Here is a 21,304-nt window from a genome sequence, read left to right as displayed (position 1 = left end):
TTTGGTTAACAATCTTTTTTAACTACTCTATCGAGTTTGTATGACCTTAAAAGCTCTTGGTAACGAGGTTTAAGAGAAATTACTAATTTTGTTTTTAGTTTAAGGTATAACTACAACGACAATTTTTTGCTAAAAGTCAAAAAGTGAAAATTTTCAAACTCAATTTGTGACAGTTTTTTCGACCACAAAATTAAAAATAATGATGCAGAACAACATTAGGTGTGTTTTTTATTACAACCGGTCTTAACTGGACAAAAAAAAACGCAGTCTGGGCTAAGCAATTTACATGTTAAATACAACAACACCTTAGCCCCTTGGGCTTAGTTGTTTAGCACGGAGATTTCTCTAGGCTTAACTTTTTGAACAGTTTTAAATCTGTGCTACCAAACTATTTTTTTTATAAATTGTTTAGAATTTGTTTACAAACGTGAAAACTGACGTTTGGAAGGACAAAATGTATTTAACTAGTATATCTGTTTGTAAAACATACATGAAAAATACAAGAAAAAGACGAAAGCGGAAAAAATGACAACTATACATTTTTGTTGTGCCTGCTGTTTTCGGAACATTCAATATACAGTGCTGCCAAGATTTCAGGTTAAGCCCCGAGGCGTTTTTTTGTCGAGTTAAGACCGGTGGTAATAAAAAACACACCTATTACCACCTGTAAAGCTTTATAGAAGCAACTTTGTTAGTCGGATTATACCTTTACCGAAGCTGAAATGTAAGTTGGGTTGTTGAGCAACTTACATCAATCTTCCGTTGTACAAATATTTAATTCATTGTTCGGCAACTTTTATCTTTTGAAATCGAAAATTTGCAAGTTACATTCCTGTACCAAAGCTGAACCACATTTGTACAACAACTGGCCTTGGGTTACAATTTAATATTCACCATTTTTATGATGGATTAGATGAGGATCAACTCTGGTTCAAGTATGTATTTCCTATTTATTGACTATATAAAAACCTTCCACGTGGTTTAAACTTTTAGCTATATTTCCAATTTCAGAAGATATACAAATTGCTAAAAAATGGTTTCATTAATTTCTACAACTTCTCCAACACGAATTCCATTTTACTTCCACCTTAACGATTTATCCCAAAAGCTTTCCATGTTTCTATAACTGGCCACCAGCTGGCTCTACTCCTCACTAGAAAGATATTTCTCTCCATAAAAAAAAAAATCCGTCATCTGTCAGAAAAGTTCAGCCAGCAGAAGGAAAATTTTTTTCCAAGTGCAGTTGCCACAGAGAAAAAATAAAAAATTTCCTCCTTCGCAATTTTTGTTTAAAAAATTTTCATTTTTAACATTTGTTTTGCATCATTTTATTTGCAAAAATCCAATCATTTACATTTAACCAGTTTGTGCTTTATTAAATTTCCAACATTACCAACCAATAAGCGACCCAAAAAAAGAATTATTTAATTTTTTTTACTCGTCTCGGAAGCGAAAGCAGTTAACGTCATTGGTTTTCTTTTCCATTTTTTTTCTGTGTTTCTCTACTTCTCATTTCTCTTCGTTGTGATAAATTTTTTATTCTTATTTGCTTCTGCGAACAAAAAAGAAAAGATATATATTTTTTTTGCAAATAAAACGCAAATGTTGTGTGTCCCAAAATACAAAATCTAATTTTGATTTGAAAAATAAAGAAAAAAAGAGAAAGAAAAGTTATCCCGTGGGAGGAAGACTATATCCCCAAAAGTTTTAGGTCAACTCCAATCCGAAGCATCGAACAACATCTTCGTCGTGTCGTTGTGTCGGACAAGAAAGAGCAGGCAGGAAGAGAAGGGTCGTCGTCGCAATTCGTGTGTGTTCTATATATAAAACAATAATTTTTATATATATTTAAACAGAGACATTACTTTGGTAAGTTTATATATTTCCACATTTATAATAAAGACAAAAAATAAATATATAAATTTATCTATATGTATGTTGGTTTGGTTGGTTTTTGGTTTTAGTTTTTAGTTTTGCCGAAAGAAAACAAGTCTATTGCCACCAAAAACCAAAACCAGTTCTCTACACGGTAACTCAATATACACTGCCAGTCAATAGAATAGATCCACCCTTATAAACGATAAAGAATTAAATTTAGCAATTACAAAATCTGAAGGAAAACCCTTTTTTCTGACTTATTTATAAATAAAAAGCTGACTCAAAACTATTACAACAGTAAATTAATACAATTTATTGCAATGCTTCCAAAAAAAAAAGACCTTTTTTTCGTGGGTCAAATCTCAAAGCTTCGGTAAAGCTTCGTATAGAATAGAAGTTATAAGGACATTGATATAAAGGGCCCAACTTGTATAACACCGAAGAAATATAACAAAAATAATCAAAAAATATAAAAATTATTTTTATTTATTATATCAGCCTGACCACGGGCATACATTTTCTAAGTGTCTGAATTCAAACAAATTCCCTTACGGCCGATTTCTTCACATAGTTCTAGCGTTAGTACCGGTCCTAGTCTTAAAGTTAGTACTTAAATCGGTATCAACTCATTTCTTCACTCAAGTACTAAGCCCTAGAACTGTCAATTAAGGACCGAGTACTAGTTAGGACTTCGTCCTAGCTAGGTCCTCAAAATTAGGTAGTACCTGGTTATTATACCAATCGTTAGTACTCAAATTGGTACCAAGTGATTTCTTCACAAAAGTACTAAGCCTTAGAACTGTCAAATTGGTACCGCGTATTAGTTAGGACTCGGTATAAGTTAGGACCTGAAAATCGGTAGTCTAGGGGCTAGTACTTAAGGGGGAAAATCCCTCTGGAAGACAGCTTTTTCAATAATTTTTTTTTGGAAAACCGAAAGCATTTGTTGAAATTTGGAAAAGTATATGATATTGAATTGAATTTAACTTTATTTAGCTTAATAAGCCATTTAGTTTAGATTGTTTACATTTTTTTACCTTAACTTAATTTAATATCACAGTTACTATGCTTCGTATTAATTTGTATATATCATTTGATAATAATTTATATTTATATAGTTATAGTTTGAGCATATTCTATAATTTTGCGTTTAAATTCGTTTATGTTATTAATATTTTTTATTTCTTGAGGAAGATTATTAAAGCTATTGAACCCCATATAAAATATTGTTCTCTGACCTCTGGATGTTCTTGATCTTTCGATTCTAAGGTCACCACTGTTTCTTAAATTGTATTCTATATCTTCATTAGTACGAACATTTTCACATAAATAACCGGGATACATATTGTTTTTAATCTTAAATACAAATATCATACTTAACATAAAAAGCCTTTGATTTACATTTAACCACATCAACGTATCTAACATATTTTGTACTGGTGTGTATCTATTACATTTCAATATTATTCTCATGACTTTATTTTGCTGAAGTTGCAATCTATTTTTGTGACTTTGTGGACACATATACAATAAACTAGAACAATAATCAAAGTGAGGTTTAATCAATACATTACATAAATTTACAGCAGTGTTCATAGATATATTTTTTCTTATTTTTCTTAATACACCAGTTTTTTTTGCCACTTTTTTGCATATATAATTAATATGTTCATTAAAGCTAAGTTTTTCATCCAGAATAACACCAAGATATTTTATTTGGTTGACTTGTTCAATTTGCTCATTGTTTATACATATATTAACATTTATTGACAAACTTACAGGATTGGACTTGAAAATCATACATTTAGTTTTATTAACATTTAACACTAGTCTATTCATTTTCAGCCATGTATTTATCCTCTCCAGATCTTGATTTATTTTCTCTAAACACTCCGCAATGTTTTTACCAGTAATGTAGAGTAAACCATCATCAGCAAATAAAATGAGTTTTGACGAATTTATTATTTTGGATATATCATTTATAAACATTAGGAATAACCACACTCCCAGTATTGTGCCTTGTGGTATTCCTACACTGACATGAATTGGTGATGATATTTTTCCATTTACAGAAGTACGTTGGGTTCTTCCTTGCAAAAAAGATTTGAACCATTTAAATTCCGTTGATTTTATACCGAAATATTTTAATTTCTTTAGTAAAATGTCGTGATTGACTGTTTCAAAAGCTCGTTTCAAATCCAAGAAAACAGCAATCACAACGTTTTTGTCATCTATTTCTTTCCTCCAATCATTAATAACAAAATTCAAACAAGTTTCACATGAGTGATTTGCGCGAAAACCGGATTGATAATTGTCCAGGAGGTGTTGTTCCTCCAAGTGTTGTTGAAGTTGAATCACTACACATTTTTCTAAGATCTTTTCATATAATGGCATCATGTTTATTGGTCGAAAGTCACTCAAGGTTTTTGGATTTGTAATTTTTTTTATAGGGACTACAAGGGATTCTTTCCAAGATTGTGGGAAAATACCTGCAGACAAGGATATATTTATTATTTTTACAATCACAGGGCCAACTATAGACAGAGAATCTTTAAACATTCTAACATTCATGAAATTATAGTCACTTTTCTTGTTTATCATATCTATTGCACAAATTATAGTTTCTATGTTGACTAGACTAAACTTAAAATCTATATTGCACTCCTCCAGTAAATTTTCATAATCACAGTATATCACAGATTGGGTAATTGACATTATTATTGACATTATGAAGTATTGATACAATTTTTTTGAAGTAAAAAAAAAAAACAAAATGGGGGCTCTACAGCTCTTTGAAGTTGACGCCTCGCGTTAGCGCTGAGGTGCGTTCTTTTTCTAACAATAGTTAACTATTGTTAACTATCGTTAACTTTTGTCGTTCCTAAACTACATAATAGTTACGATTTGTAACTATTTGACAGATGAACATCGTTCCTAAACTCGTTTTGAAGTGTCAAATAGTTACAAATCGTAACTATTTCCAACTCACCTCCATGATATGAGTTGAACACTCATGAGATTGTTGATGTGTCAAAGTGGATGTTTTGTTTACAAAACCAACTTAAGGATTTTTTTCTTTTGGAAATAAGCGGAATAAAATGAAAATAAAAATAGAGTTTTGCAATTTTATGAGGCAAGAGAATTTATTTTGATTAAAAAATCATTATTTTTGTTATAATTATGCAAATAAAAATATTTTCAAAACAATTTTTTTTTGTGTTTGACAGTTTAACGATATCTAACAATAAATCGTTCCTAAATGATTTGTAAAAAACCCAACAATTTCTAACAATGACACATCAACAATATTTTTTGACATAACAACGATAGTTGACTATTGTTAGAAAAAGAACGCACCTCTGTGCAATGCCCTGATCCAGAAAACTATTTATGATCAAAAAAGAAATTTTTTTCCAATAAAATATATTTATAAGCATTGCATGAACCTAAATTTAGTAAAAACAAATCTAAAATAAAAATTAGAGACAAAAATAAACGAAAAAACACAATGTTTTTTTTATAAATAAATTGTTAAAAAAATATATATTGTAATTATTTTATTAAACTTTTAGGTTCATGCAATGGCCAATTATTTAACGAGTAATTTGCCTTTTATTTCAAGTCGCTAGCTTCATTAGTTTTAGAGTTCCGTTGCACGGCGCGGAAAAAAACGCGTTTCGAGAAAAATGCGTTTAAAGTTTACGTTTTCGTACTGTGCAAGGTTCGGAGCGCATGGGATTCTGGACTTTCAAGGGACTTTTGACGCTTCATTTAAGGCTTAGACCACTGAAAATAGCTTCTTCGGTTGATAAATGAATTTATTAGACAAAAAAAAAAATAATTCAAAAATAAAAAATTCCAGAGGGATTTCCCCCCTTAAACAAAAGCAATGGATTTCAGTCTTTTCAAAAGATATCTGACAGATTTTTTTTAATTTCTTGTTGTTTCTCTTGAAAAGTGCGTTTTTGTTGATTTAAATGATTTTTTTTTTTAATTTACAAAAAACACCTAAAATGGGAAATACAATGCCGGAACCGAAGAATGTACAAAAAAACACTTCTTACCTACATCAGGTACAAGTACCAAAAAAGTATAGCGACTTTGTTCGACCTTTCTAAAAGTCAGATATAAGTAAAAAAAAAAGACCATAACTGGACTGCATTTTTTTTAATTATTCTTTTTATTAACATATATTTTTTACATACATATGAAGTTACAAATGTCTGTCCGAAACTGTTGCATTAAGGTAAGGGATCCGTTTATACCTCGTATTTAATGACACCCTCCTCATTTTTGGTATCCTGTACCTCAGCATTTTCTACATTGACCAGATCATACAATTCAGCACTCATGAATTAATTCTTGACTGTGACATTTTTTGAAAGTCAAATCGAATTTCTTTGCTTGTTGACTTCTTGTAAAGTTTCACCACATTTTTTTTTATTGTTCAATAATCTTTTTATTATTTATTTTGCAAACTTCCCGTAAATATCATAATTAATTATTTCAAACATCAAAATATTGTCAGAATGACAGTTAGACCAGTTTTGTACGCATTAATTCTTAGGACCGCGTTGTGAACTTAGATCAGGTCCTGATGAGCCCACTGTCGAACCTAAGCGAAACGCTTTATAAATTTGGAGTTAAGGTCAGTTGAACTTTAAAATTCAACTTGTATAAAGTTCTCCTTTTGCCATAACAAAAGGTTGTTACCTTACTAAAATTTAACAGAAGCTGAAATGTAGCTTCTATTATACCTTTACCGAAGCTGAAATGTTAGTTGGGTTGTTCAGCAACTTTTATCTTCTGATCTATTTAATCATTGGTTCAGCAACTTAAATTTTTTGAAATCGGTGGTAAACCTAAAGCACTGTTCAGATGAGAGCGACCAACAAACGAACGAACTGGTTTGCCTACAGGCTCGGATTGATACTTTTGGCTAAGACGACTTCTACACGAAGACGTAGACGCAAAAGATGCACATTAGAGCAAAGGAGAAATCGATCTTTCTCTCTTCGTTCTTATGTGCATCTTGTCTTCGTGTAGAAGTCGTGAAAGTATGTGTGAACAGATTTAGGCTTTTAGCTAAGTATGTGTGAAAAGTCGCATATGTATGCGTCAAAATACTGTGGTTACACTATGTGTGTATTTCACATTTATTCACGGATACAAAAGAAATTACAACAACACTAAATAAACAAATGGGTCTTGGTGGGCTTTAAAAACGCTGAAACTGGCACAAGCGACTTTGTGCCTTTTAAATATAAATTTTCAGGTAAAGCAGAAGAATCTTTTTCGGTCCGCAAAGAATTGGATACAGTTTCATATGCGTTTTGGTTTCTGAACACCTATTTATTTATAAAAGGGTAGTGTCGGCGTATAAGACAAGGACAAAATTTGAAAATTACAGATGGTACCTACTTCCTTTCACCCAAAGAATATACCTATAAAAAACAAATGATGGTGTAAGGGGCCATTGCTCTAGGTTACTGTTTAGATTGTTGAAAAAAATCTTTTTCATTTCATTTAATTTCTTTATTTAGCAAATTAAGCTATTTACAAACTACTTTTAGTATATAATCATTTAAATAAATAAATAATCATAAATAAATAAAAAAATAAATCTATACTTATTTCGTTTTTTTTTTGTCTTAAATATTTTGAAATTATTTTCTGATTTTAAATCATTTGGTAATTTATTGAACATTTTAAGACCTTTATATACAAGCATATTCTTCTTACATTATAATTATGTACATCACTTATATATTGTGTTTTATCACACAAATAACGAGGCAGCATTCCATTTTTCATTTTAAATACATAAATTAGTACATTTATATTGGTTCTTAAAACTTAGCCAATTTAACATACTTAACATACATATCGCGCCCTCAGTGCAAAAGAGCGATAAGTCAAAAAATGACATTTTTGAGATAATGATGAGGAAATGTTGCTTTTTAAATTATCTTTCTTTTGAAGGGCTTGTTGTTAACGTAAACGAAAAATTCGAAAGATTATGACTGTTTTTATCCAATTCCTACTATATTTTAAGTCAAACTCTTACCTAATTTAAACAATTTTAAAAAATAAATTTACTAAAACTACAAAATAAACATAATGGTTCTTGTAATAGAGCTTTGACATTATTGAAATTGCTGTCCCATGGAAAGTTATAGGGGAAAGTTTAGAGTCAGTATGTATTTTGCAGAAGCGTTTTCTCGAAATGAACTTTTTTGAGTTCTCGCTCTTTTGCACTGAGGGTGCGATATATACAATTGGTGTTAACCAGTTACATTTCAATATAATTCTCATTGTTTTGTTTTGTAATTTTTGCTCTTTTTTAACTCATGTGACACTTTTCAAAATTCAACCTATTTTCAATTGATTGAGGTTTTAACGGAATTTCCTATTGGATTTGCATGCGATCTAGGTTTGGCCACTTCTCATCAATCTTTCTACAGTTCAAAGACTAATGGGCAATTTTATTAAGCCCTTTTAAATATTAATCAGTCTTTTACATTCTAAAATGACGTTTGTTCTATACAAAAAACGTCATTTAAAAGTTTAAAAGCCTGTGAAATGTTTATGAAATTGGCCATAAGAGTACTTGTAGGGGAAGATTTAATTTAAGATTTTAATACGGAAGGATTAAATACCAACCAAAGGATAGTGCGCTTTTCTTTTAATTTTTAGGCTCTTTGAAACTGCATTCTCGAAAGGGTTTTTGTAAAGCTTTTTTTTAAGTGAAAAAATCTCTTGCTGTTTATAAGGTGAACCTATTCTATTGACCGGCAGTGTACTACTTAGCCAATCCATCCATTTCCATTCGCTACTGCTTCTGCTTGTTGCTGCTGTTGGCTGAGTGCTGATTCTCTTCCTCCTCCTGTTCCTTCTCCTTTCGTTTGTGCCATTGTCACTCCACTCCATTTCGATTCTGGTGCTTTTTGTTAGTAGTGGGCTCTGGCGCTGCTGGTGCTGCTGATAGCTGCTGCCAGTGCCACGACTATTGTTGCCTGCACCTTTCAATTAACTTGAATTTGCTAATTGGTGCATGAACACATGAAGAAACTTCTTTTTTTTTTCTTAATTTTATTTTGTTTTTTTTTTTTTTGTTGTTCCTCATTTTTGCGCTCTTCGTTGTTTGGGATTTCATTTATATTCAATTTTTTTTTTTTGTTTGCGAAAGAAAGTATACAACACAGCAGCTCTCGATTGAGTCTCTATCGTTTCGATGCTTAATCTCTTCTCTCCCCGTCGTCATCACTTCTGTCCACTGTCGCCATCTCTAGTCTCTAACTACGACAGCGACAAGCGATTGTGATAGACAGAGCACAGACAAAAACGGTCATTAGTCAATTGTTTTGGCAAAAGACAGTCTCTGTCGAAATATATTTTTTTGTTTTTAATTTTGCGTTTTTTTGTTGTTTAGTTTTCGGGTTAAAAATATTATCTGACGCAATTAGTAGGTCTCCTCTGTGTGGTGAGGATTGTGTCTAGTCGATGGCGATTGCCATTTAAGCGTTGCGTCGTGTCGTCGTCGATGTGTCGATCTCAATTAGAAAACCGCTTAGACGTTTTTATGGATTGTCTTTTGTGATAAGATTTGGTGTAGAATTTTTGTTTTTGTTGTTCTTTTTTTTTCTTATAATCATTTTTGATAGTTCAAACAGAACACAATTTTGTGACGTTGTTGAAGTGCTGTTTGGGCAATCATGACACGTAATGTTATATTATTTATAAGATAAGTAATATATTTTCGCGCGAAAGGGTTGCATAGTCATAGAAGGTTGATTAGAGTTGATAGAATATAGCTTACAATTAGATTTACGATAGAATTAATTTTGCTTTTTAGTTAAAAATAAAAACAGCAGCACCTTCACATGGTGCTTGTTTTCCTTATTGTAATTGAATAAACACTACCCCTGTCTTAAGATAGCAAAAAAATGATGTTAAGATGTAATTATCTGTAAGTATGATCCAGAAAACCGCCGCCGGAAGATTTTTCCAAGATACATTTTATTTAGCTAAGTTTGCTATTATTAAATTTTTTTTATTTTCAAAGCAAAACGTTTTCGCACGTTCAAATTTTGATCACCATAAACTACAGCTACATATGCCCCACTGTATTCAAAAGGTTAAGATGATTAAATAATCTTACCTTTGCTAACGAATTTCAAAAAAAATGTGTATGAAGAGGTGATGACACAGCATTAATCTGTTCATAAAAAGAGACTGATCATCGCAGGTAAAACGACAAAAATATGTCAAGTCATTTCATAAAAAAACACAAAAAAAAAACAATACCATCAAACCAAAACTAACAAATTTTATAATAGCCTTTAGTGGGTTAGATTAGAATGACCAATTATGATGACAACAACGAGGCAATTCATTCTGGTCCCCTAAATCTGAGTGACAAAAGTAAATAGCAGAGTTCGCGATCATAGGTACCTACGGGATAGTTAGCTCAAAGCAGAACTAGATTAGAACAACTATTTGGATAAGAACATTTGTTTTGTAAAGATATGAATTTTTTCATATTGTAGCTCAAAAACTTTATGAATTTTATAAGTTTTTTTGCACTCTCGTTTTTAAAATTCATCTTTTCATCATGTTCGCGCTCGGGTCAGAATAGTAAGATTCCTTTAAGCCAAAAACTGAACTAAACAATAGATTCCAAAGCCATATCATTCACTTAGGGGTAATAACTTTGACATGATTTATGGTCTTTCTACGTGCCAATGGGATTATGCTGTTAGATTACTTGGTGTAATAATTTCAGTATTACACGACGATTTTTGCTCTACTTCCATCATCAACAACCAAATCCATCATGTTAAATCGTTAAAATTTGTAAAATCACACTTTTCATTTTTCTTATAAAAAATTAATTTGTGTGTGAATTGTGATCTTGAATATACATAATATGTAGTTTAATTCTTATTTTGGAACTGTTATTGACTTATAAGGACCAATTTAATTAATAATTAAATTATTTTATTCCCAATTCAATAAAAAAAAATATATTTTGTAGTGAAAACTTTTTTTCTTGTGGGCAAACATATAGTACACATTAATAAAATCGTTTTTTGTTAATTAAATAAAACGAAATTCAAAAAATGCACTTTTTTTCCGCATTTTCGAATGCGGAATAGAAATTTAACCGTTAAAAAAATGTGTGCCATTTCTGTGTCAAGTTTTGATAGAGTACAGAAAAGCATTAAACAAGCATCCACATCAAAAACCGGATAACAACTTTTTGACGAAACATGTTTTTTTTGATGCAGAAATTACAAAAAGAAAAAAAAAACAGCTTCGTTGTCTGCTTTTAAAAGTCATCCTACGGTGCCTCTAAGATAGAAAAACGCAATTTTGCTGTGGATTTATCCAATCAGTGGGGTTATCCGTTTACAGTATTCTCCTAAAACTAAAATATTTGATAATGCGATTATTTTGGAATAAAAGTTTGGTCTCTTAAAAAATATGAACTGTGATTACAATTTGGTATCCCAGTACCTAATTAAAAGTAAAGTCTTTCTGAATTTGTATGAAAAACGGCTCAAGAAGCTTAAAACTTGGCTTTTTTAACAGAAGGCAAAAGGACAACTTTAAAAAAGTTTTTTTTTTTTTCAAAAATCAGCTTTTTCTCGTGTAATGAACCTCATAGCTCTAATATTTTTAATTTATTGTTTGTTACAACGCATACCAAATACTAATGTCATGTGGTTAATAACTTCATCTCACAAAAGTAATTTTTATGTATTCTGTTTCTACGTTCTGTAACTCTCGCATCGAGAAATTTCTCGCTATGCGAGAAGTTCTCGACTAAGTTATAGAACGTGGGTACTGGTTTCAATACTAGCCTCTACGTTTACACTTTGACATTTTTCAAGAGTACTGACTTTTGACGTATTAAGAAAATCTCGAAAAGTATTCAATTTTCAATTTCAGGAACGATTAAAGAATCAAAAGTCACAATACCTTGTTTCCTCGTGAGCTTATTACTCCATCCAAACATTTTTGATTTTATTTTTGTTACAAATTTATTGTTTTATCAATTGAATGAATGTTAACTTAAGTTCCGCCAAAATCTTATTGGCTTAATGTCTTCTTATCTGGGCTGAAGTGTCTGAGTTCTATCAACACATATCATTGTTAGGTATATTATCAGAATTATTTGGTTTGATGTCGGTGGCGCCGGTATCATTCAATGTTCCTTTGTTTAAATTTATGAATTGTTATGTTTTCTTTTTTTGTTTAAATAAACAACAAATTATTTTCAGATATATAATTATCATTTGTATTCTTCCTCATCGTGGAAAATGATTTGAAAATGGCTTCTGGAGATCTTTCTTTAACCAGCAATAGTAGTCAAGAAGGTAAATTACAAATAATTCCTGAAAATACTTGAAACATTTTTACTAATGTTCAAATTTTATTTTAGAGAGTGCCGAATATGTCGTCGGCTATGATCGCACACTTCGACCATCTTCAAATAGCAGTGGCAGCACAACAGCTGCCAATCTTGCCAACAACAATCCAAATGCTAAAAAGTCCTTTGATCTAATGAAACAACAATATGACATGGAACTGAATAATCTACGACATCAGCACAAAGACACAGTGCGTCGTTGTGAAGAAATGGGTTCCCAATTGGCCTTCTATCAAGAACAGTACATGGCAGCAATGAAACAATTGGAATCTTCATCAAAAGATCGCAATAAATTCACAGACATAGCTGCCGAGAATGCCCGACTCACACAACAAAATATGATGTTGGAGCGCAAATTACTACAGTTCATCGAGTCGGTTAAACAAAAAGAAAGTGAAAATGGAAACACCCAATCGGGGTCATTCTATTGCGAGCACTACAGCGAAATGGGTGGGAAAAAATGCGAAGGTGGATGTGTAGAGACTGAAAAACTTCTCGAAGAACTGCAACTTTGCAAAGAGAGATATGCTGATTTGTCTAAGGATCGCAACATAGTTTCAGCTGAAAGAGAAAAATTCAAAAAACACCTTAGCTCGGTTATAAACGAGTTGGATAATGTCAAGAAGGAACGCAATTACTATCGTGAAGCACGTGAAACTTTCAGTATTCAACGAGATCAACTTGAAAAAGAAGTTGAAAAGCTTAAAGCCCTTTTAGCTTCGAAAGCAAATGAATTGCTTATGGCAACAATGCACAGAAATCGTGTCGAAGATGAGTTAAATCAAATTCTATCCGAAAAAGATAATGTCCTCCAAGAGACACAAAAAATGAGTGATGATCTTGCAGCAGTTAAAAAAGAATTGGATCAAGTTGAAATCCAAAGAAAGAAAGACAAAACTGATATAAAATCTCTTCAGCAAGCAAACTCGGAGCTTATGCACAACATTGAAGATCTCAATATGAAGTTAAAAAAACGAGAACTCCTCAAATCAAGGGAGTCTTCGTGGAGCAAAGAGTTCTCTGATAGCAAAGATGACTTTAAAGAAATCGAAAAACTACGAAAATGCCTCGAAAAGGCTCATTCCGAAGTTGAAAAATCAATTCAAGAAACCGATATTGCTAAAAGACACCGTGACTGGGCTATATCCGAACGTGAGAAAATCGTTCAAGAGCGTGATTCGGTTAAAACACTCTGTGATAACTTACGAAAGGAACGCGATAAGGCAATTAGTGATTTACTATCTGCAATTAGAGATAGCGAAAAGATCAAAAAGCAAAAAGACGAAGCACAAAGAGAAATCGAAGGCCTCAAAGAGCAAATTGAAAATTCCCATTCGCACGATTTGCGTCGCAGTTTCCGTTTGAGCACTTACGATGCCGATGATCTGATTGAAATCGAGTTGTGCAACTATCACCAAGATGGTGATGTTGGAATTATATTAGACGATACCAATAATAGACAGTTGGTTTGTGGAGTGACAAATACGTCACCGGCATTTGGACATCTTAAGATCAATGATGTGATTGTTAAGGTTAACAACTTGGATTGCCAATCGATGACCAAACGAATGGTTTTGGATGAGGTGCGTTCAAGTGCACCTAGATGTAGTCTTCTGGTATCACGCACACGTCAAAGTAAGCGTCATTTCTATACGGTTCATCTGAATCTTCAGGAGAATCATAACCACGGATTGAACCTTGACACTGGGGTCTTTATATCTAAGATTGAGCAGAACTCGCTGGCTGCATTTGAGCCCGAGTTGGATGTAGGAGACCGTGTGCTAAGCATCAACAACAAGTCTATGGAAGGAGTTCAAAATGTCAAGGAAGTAATGAATATGCTTAACGATCTGCGAAATGACTCGATCACCATATTTGCTTTGAAAAATGTTCAAGATGTCAGCTATCCCGAAGCTCATCGCCGTATGACAACCACATCAGCTCAAACTGACTCCAATGATTCGATGCACAAAGTACCTAGCGCAAAACACCCCTCGAAAATTGCCGAAATGCTTAGCAAGTTCCGTGAAAAAATACACATATCCAAGCCTGGTGCTGATTTCAGTCAAGAAAATGACGCCCTGGCTGCTTTGGACTCTGTTCTAAGTGAGAGTTCCGAAAAGAGCAAGGAGAATCTCTTCAAGCGAAGCAAACGTAGTAGTAAAAAAGATAAGGAAACCTCGAAAAGCATGGGCACATGGCCCCGCACGAATATTCTCAATACATCACAAGAGAACCCAACCGGAACTATTGTCCAGCATCGAAAGAAAGAACGTGCACCACTATCACTGTTTACAGCAGCTCCCATCAATGTGGACAAGGAAGAGCCCGAAAAAATGGGTGGTGCTGGGAGTTCTTCTACATTGATTTCATCAAAAAACAATCCCAATCGTAATTCAAATCCCATTCCCGCGTCGAGTCTTTTTCAATCCACCGGGAGTTCAACTACCAACGGTTATCCCTATCGTCATTCAGTTTACGGAACAGCTCTAGAATCGGAACCGATAATTCTAGAACAATCAAAGCCAGTTGGCATTCGAAGTCCTCCACTGGTAGCACCGAATATGCGTAACAAGACATCCGATTTAATGGGAAAATACAGTACACACACTAATCAAAGGCAGCATCACGCAAATCATTATCAGAACAGATATAGTTTGAATTTGACTCCAATGGAGAATAGTTTGTTGTATAAGACAACTGGTCAAACAGCACAGCAACAAGTAATTCCTGGAGCAATTACCGTTGGCTCGAAGCAGCAGCAGCTCTTTGAAATGATGAAAAGCCCAGCACCACAGCCGCCTTTATTCTGTCAGCCACAATCGAATACTACGGCATTTGCTAGGAATAGCGCACAGCAAAATTCTCTAGATATGATATCGCTCAAATCACAGAATTCAATTGACTCTATTCTCTCGCAGAAGAGCCCGCCTATAAGTGAATATGCCAACTTCCCGAAGCGACCGGCAGCTCCAGCAATTGGAATGCAATCAAAAAACGTATCCAAGTATCCCAGTGATAGTGAGAGTATAGCCTCTGGAGTTGCCAATCATCCTGGAATGCATGCAGGTGGGGCTCTACTCTTTCACCGGGATCAAATGAATAATGGCAATGGGGGCAGTATGGCACCACAGCATAGACACACTCAGCTTTTCCCCACATTCACCTCAAACAGCTCCCAGATGCATCCGATTCATATACCCCATTCCCATCATCCACACAAGATCCGTCACTCTAGTCCTCTCACTCTCCCGCACTCTATGGACCCACAACATGCAGCTCATTCCTCTGCAGATAAGTTTGACATGGATTATGGCAGCCCACCGCCTTTGCCACATCACGCTTACAACTCTTCGGTAGATTATCCATACAACCGAGGTGGAAGAAGCATTCATCCAACGCGAGATCATGACGACATGCCCTCAGGCTATGCACAAGTATACGAAGGTGGCACTTTTCCACGCAAAAAAGAACACCAACGTCTGCGTATACCCTCGAACCATAGTGTTGCAAGCAAGGGCAGTGGTGTAAAGAACAGCACCGGTTCGATTGATCATCACGGTGGCAGTGAACGAGGCTCGCCTATGCCTCAAGTACATGTCGAAGTTTTAAGCCACGGTGGGAGCAAAAGAAATTCCAACGTACCGTCGGATTTTCTTTGCCCTGGAGACCTGAGAAGAGTCACGATTGAAAAGAGCGACAAATCCCTGGGAATCACCATTCAGTGTAATAACAATGGTGGTGGTATTTTCGTTTCGACAGTAGCCGAGAAGAGCATTGCTACTCGTGCCGGTCTTCAGGTGGGCGATCAACTCTTAGAAGTTTGCGGACTAAATATGCGCTCGGCCACTAATGATATTGCAGCGAATGTTTTGCGCCAGTGTGGTAATTCCATCACAATGCTGGTGCAATATAATCCAGAGAGTAAGTACTATAACTCAGTCCCTATCCCCTCCCTTCTGAAAATCCTCCAAAGAGTCACTTAGAATAACTTTTAATTTCTTTAGAATTTCTCTCTGCAGAATATGACGGCGGCAATAATCTCGAACCGGAAAGTGTTAATCACTCTGGATCACCAACGCCACGTAACTCACCACGACCACCAGTTCGATCGTTGATAGCATCCTCTCCAATAACCACATCGAGTGCTTTGACTAATAGCAGCATAATGCCCCCGTCCAATACTCTGATCTCGACTCCTATTAAGGATCAAAGTTTTGCCGATAGTCTAGAAAATCAATCGGATGTAAGTAGTCAAGATATTCCGACTACTATTTATCATGAAGAAGAAGCAAGATATGTGACTTTGCATATGGACAAGTCAAAAAACTTGGGAATTAAACTGTTTGGCGGCAATAAAGTTGGTATATTCGTACATGACGTGACTGCAGGATCACCTTCTGATCGAGCTGGCATCCGGAAGGGCGATCAAATACTGGAGTATAATGGTGTGGACTTGAGGTGTGTGACTGCTGAGCAGGCCGCCAATGAAATATCAAAGCTGACTGAAACAGTTACAATGTTAGTGCAGAATAAATTGCAAAGTAAGTTTTAGTAAAGGTTTATAATGATGCGATTGGTCTAAGTCATTTTTTTGTTCTAGTTTTGAAACAGATCAAGGACAGATCGGGGGATTCTTTTTATATTCGGGTGGGGTTTGACAGAACTGGTGATTTAAATGAGGGCGAGATAAAATTTGTGAAAGACGAAGTTCTCTATGTAGACAATACAGTATTCGGTGGGACGTTTGGCCTCTGGAGGGCATGGAAATTAGACTCGAAAGGACATCGTAAGGAATGTGGAATTATTCCAAGTCAATCAAAGTAGGTTTTAATTTAAAGTATTTGTTGGTTTTCCTCACTTATCATGTTTTACTTCTTTTTTTTAGAGTTGAAGAAGAACTCCGTTCAGGTGAGAGTGTAGATTGTGATGGCGGGACAGCAAGACGTGGCAGCACATCAGCACGTCGTTCTTTCTTTCGTCGAAAAAAGCATCAACGTAGCTCATCGAGAGATTCGACAGAAATTGCCAGCTTTAGCAACACTCAACTTAGTTTCTTTCCCGATTCCGGAATGTTGAATGATGATGGTGGAATATTGAGTTATCAACGAGTTGAACGATTGGATTGTTAGTTTCGGTTTTTTAATTATTGTATTATGGTTTATAATAATTCTACTTTTTTTTTAGCTCCAGTACGTCGCCCGGTATTAATAATTGGTCCACTATCTGAATGTGTTATGGATCGTTTGACAATTGATTTTGTTAATTTATTTAAATCGTGTGAAGTTACCACAATGGATTGCTCACAAGAAGCAATGGAAGAGGGTTTACAAGAGAATATATTTGTAGACTATCGACGAAGGGGAAATAAATTTGAATGCACAACTGTGGAGTCAATTAATAATTCATGCAAAAATGTGAGTAATAGAAGAACATCAAACGTAGATCTTATCTTTCGATGGTCTTCCCGTTTCCATACTAAAATGATTTTCTAACTACAATTTACATTGACATTTACGGTTCACATTCATGTCTCTGCTTTGATTCTATTCGTATTATTAGCTGTGTTTTATTTTCCTAGTGATCCAGATCAGATCATTGATTTATTTGGGAAACTATAACAAAACAAAATCCTGCTTTTGTTGTAAAGCTAATAAAAACAATGACCTGATCCGGATCACGAGGAAAATAAAACACAGCTATTCTCGAATTAAAATTATCATTAAACAAGATTTTAATGTGCACAATTTTTCAAATTCTTCCATCAAGAAATCCATTTAAGCCCCTTGCACATGAGAGCGACCAACGAATGAGCGAATGAACGAACAAATGAAATTTAATGCATTTATTAAGTATTATTTTTAACAAAAACTGTATTAAACAGTAACAAGCTTACTAATGTTTAATTTTTAAAAAAAAAAACAAGTCTTATTCCCTATTTTCCTCTCTGCGTAAACTATCACATAAGCTTTTAATAATAGGAATTTTGTAGTGACCTCTTCAAATAGTATATACAATAGTATATACAATGTATATAGGCTCATTGACCTGGAGCCTGCATTAAAGTTTTTCATATATATACATAAGATTTTATGTAGAACTTACAATCGGCTCAAAAAATATTTGATTTTCAACAAAACAACATTTTTTGCAACATTTGTATTAATGTAGAGCAGGTTCAAAAAACACCAAACTAAGATTGCTGTTCCCCAAAGTTCCATCTCGTTAACAACTCTGTTTCTTGTTGGTATACAAAATGACTTCCTGTCTGACGTTCTAACCAAGAATGTTGTGGATTAAAATTTGCACATTCAGGCACGTTAATAAGCGAAAAAGGTAATCATACATCGAACTTCGGAACTGGACGAAAGCTAAAAAGTATCGCTCTGAGTATTTTATCAGTTGTATAAAAACTGTTTACATAATGTATGTAAATAAGCACAAATAAAATTGTCTACAGTAAAAAAAGTCAATTAACGAAGCAAGAACAGTCACAGAAAAAAACAATTGTTATATTCAAATTATTTTCGTATCTGCCTTTCAACTTCGTTCAATATTCAAAAAAAAAAAAAACATTTTCTACTTGGTTAATTCAATTTTCAATAACCTAATTATTACTTCATTAAGCAAAATATGCAATTTCGTAATGACAAACGAGAAGTTAGTGATAGAGTTACAGAGAGCAAATGAATGACGATATTTGAAATTAACGGATTAAGTACCCAGTGAAATCACTACAAAATATTTCTTACTTATGAGTTATGATGATTGTACAGCGCTCTGTAGATAACTCGAACTCTAGCCAGAGGCAGCTAAAAGTGTCTGTTAGCAAAATGTTCTCATAGTGCAAAATGTTATCATGAGTGCTTCTTACAAAAGTTAAAAACTAAACATCTAATAAATAATTTGTCTACGTATTTTACAGGATCGTCGTCATTGTATTTTGGACATATCAATTTCAGCTGTTGAGCGCTTGCAGCGTCTACAAATCTATCCCATTGTATTGCTACTTCGATTTAAATCAGCAAAACAAATCCGAGAAATAAAAGATCCCCGTTATGGTACGGACAAGATATCAGCTAAAGCTGCAAAAGAAATGTACGAAAGGGCCCTTAAGCTAGAATCTGACTACAAACAGTATATATCTGGTAAGAAGCTTTACATAAACACGAAATTCAAAATAAAATAATTTTTTTGTTTCTCTATTTTAGCTGTTATACCCGGAGTTAGCATTAAACACATGTGCACACAGATCAAAGACTCAGTTGACAAGGAACAAGATAAACTTTTGTGGGTTCCCGTCTCCAATGCCTAGATAGAGAGAAGAAAGAGTTGCTGCTAGTTTTTAATTTTCAGAGTTTATGCTATTTTTTTATTATAAAAACAGACTCCCTGCCTTGCCTATTTTTATTAATTTTTTCGTTTTAACTTTTATTTTTACTTGCTCTATAGGGCAAGTATTGGTTTCGTGTCGAAAAAAAAAATTGAGGTTTTAATCAAAACCAACATTACGATGATGGAGAATTCCGAAAAAGTGGGTCTCGCAATTCCGTCCGTGCGTCTGTGCGTCTGTGCGTCTGTGCGTCTGTGCGTCTGTGCGTCCATCTGTACACATTTCCACAGCCTAAACGGGTGGACGGATTTTCTTCAAATTTGGTACAGATGATTTTTATGAAATTCTGAAAAATGGTTTTTTTTTGTTTTTTTCTATCTCGTTTAGAACGTATACCTCCCATACAAAAAAATACGATATTGCAAATTTCTCGAAAACGGCTCTAACGATTTTGATTAAACTTTGTATACGTAATATTTAGTGCAGTGGCAATAAAACTGCATTTTTATTTTTTCTCAAAAAAGTCAAATAACAAAAAAAATTTTTTTCATTTCACAAAATTTTTGCCATAAATGTCGGCTCTTCCCCAATATCATTTTTTTTTTTTTAATTTAGAGGCAGCTTTTAATATCTACAAGTAGACTAACATAAAAGTGCTTTGAACTGCAAGAGCAAGTACGTGCGACCCCAGTCGTGCATTTTATTTTATTTAGATATTGCACACAATTTATATTTTTATTATTTATATTTAAGATACAAAACACTTTTGTATCTATACAATTAAGTATTTAAAAAAAGTAACTAATGTATTTCTTTTTATGTATTTTTTTATGTTTTGTTTGTCTCTATTTTAATTATTTTTGTTCTCTATATTTCTGCAATATACACATATGAAACGTGCCTTTAACTAAAAAAAACAAAACTTGACTGGTATTAAATACAATCAATCATTTTTTTTCTTATGCTGAAAGCATTCGATAAAACAACAAATCTTCCAGTTTTTTTTTATGATGATGAAAAATGAAAACATCAATTTTTTAAAAATATAAATTCTATTTATTGCCTTGAAGTTTTTTATATATAAAGGTAAAGTAAAAAAAATGATAACAACTTTTTGTTAGCATAAAAACGAATATAATATTAAAAAAAAATATATATATAACGAAAAAAAAAATATATATATGCCTTAGAAAAAATTTCAATTTTATACATTTTTATCTATCACTAGCCTTATATTAGATTTTTGTTTTTATTTTGTTTAGAAATTTAAATGCATGTTTATTTTATTTGTTTTCTTTCATTTTTAATGTTCGCCTTCTGTTTGTCTTTTTTTAAATACAATTCGATATTGCAATGTTTTCAAATTTTTTTTTTAATATACAATTATAATATTAATATTATATGCATAAAGAGAAAAAATACACAATAGATATTAATGCAATAAAAAATAAATATATAGGATATTATATTCACTTGTTAAATTAAATAAATTTATATCATTTTATAAAAACTAAAAAAAAATTAAATAAATATTTTACTTATTTAAAAATGTATGTTTTTTTTTTATATATAATTTAAAGATTTTAAGATAACATGGCAATCATTTTTAAGAAAACCATTTTTTTATAAGAGGAGCACAGAAGAATAGAACATTACAT

At 33.2% G+C, this 21,304-nt stretch overlaps 1 protein-coding gene across 4 annotated transcripts; it reads left to right on the top strand.

Moving 5' to 3' along the window:
• The first annotated feature begins 1,206 nt into the window (after nt 1-1,206).
• LOC129918678 (disks large homolog 5) lies at nt 1,207-19,697 on the top strand. Of its 4 annotated transcripts, XM_055999366.1 has the most exons (10): nt 9,767-9,847; nt 9,944-10,126; nt 12,165-12,260; nt 12,326-16,237; nt 16,321-16,857; nt 16,917-17,136; nt 17,202-17,440; nt 17,501-17,730; nt 19,239-19,461; nt 19,525-19,697. In XM_055999366.1, exons 3-10 carry the CDS (start codon nt 12,215-12,217, stop codon nt 19,626-19,628), a joined length of 5,511 nt encoding a protein of 1,836 aa, XP_055855341.1. In that variant the 5' UTR covers nt 9,767-9,847; nt 9,944-10,126; nt 12,165-12,214; the 3' UTR covers nt 19,629-19,697. The 4 variants fall into 4 exon arrangements, with proteins under 4 accessions (XP_055855360.1, XP_055855332.1, XP_055855341.1 ...); XM_055999385.1 differs by lacking the exons at nt 9,767-9,847; nt 9,944-10,126 and adding an exon at nt 1,207-1,869 and having other exon boundaries at nt 16,336-16,857; XM_055999357.1 differs by lacking the exons at nt 9,767-9,847; nt 9,944-10,126 and adding an exon at nt 1,207-1,869.
• Nucleotides 19,698-21,304: the final 1,607 nt, after the last annotated feature.

The sequence above is a fragment of the Episyrphus balteatus genome, chromosome 1, assembly GCF_945859705.1.
Source record: "Episyrphus balteatus chromosome 1, idEpiBalt1.1, whole genome shotgun sequence".
NCBI classification, from domain to species: Eukaryota; Metazoa; Arthropoda; class Insecta; order Diptera; family Syrphidae; genus Episyrphus; species Episyrphus balteatus.
Note: the sequence above shows the minus strand (reverse complement) of the source record. Positions and strands in the feature narration are given on the sequence as shown.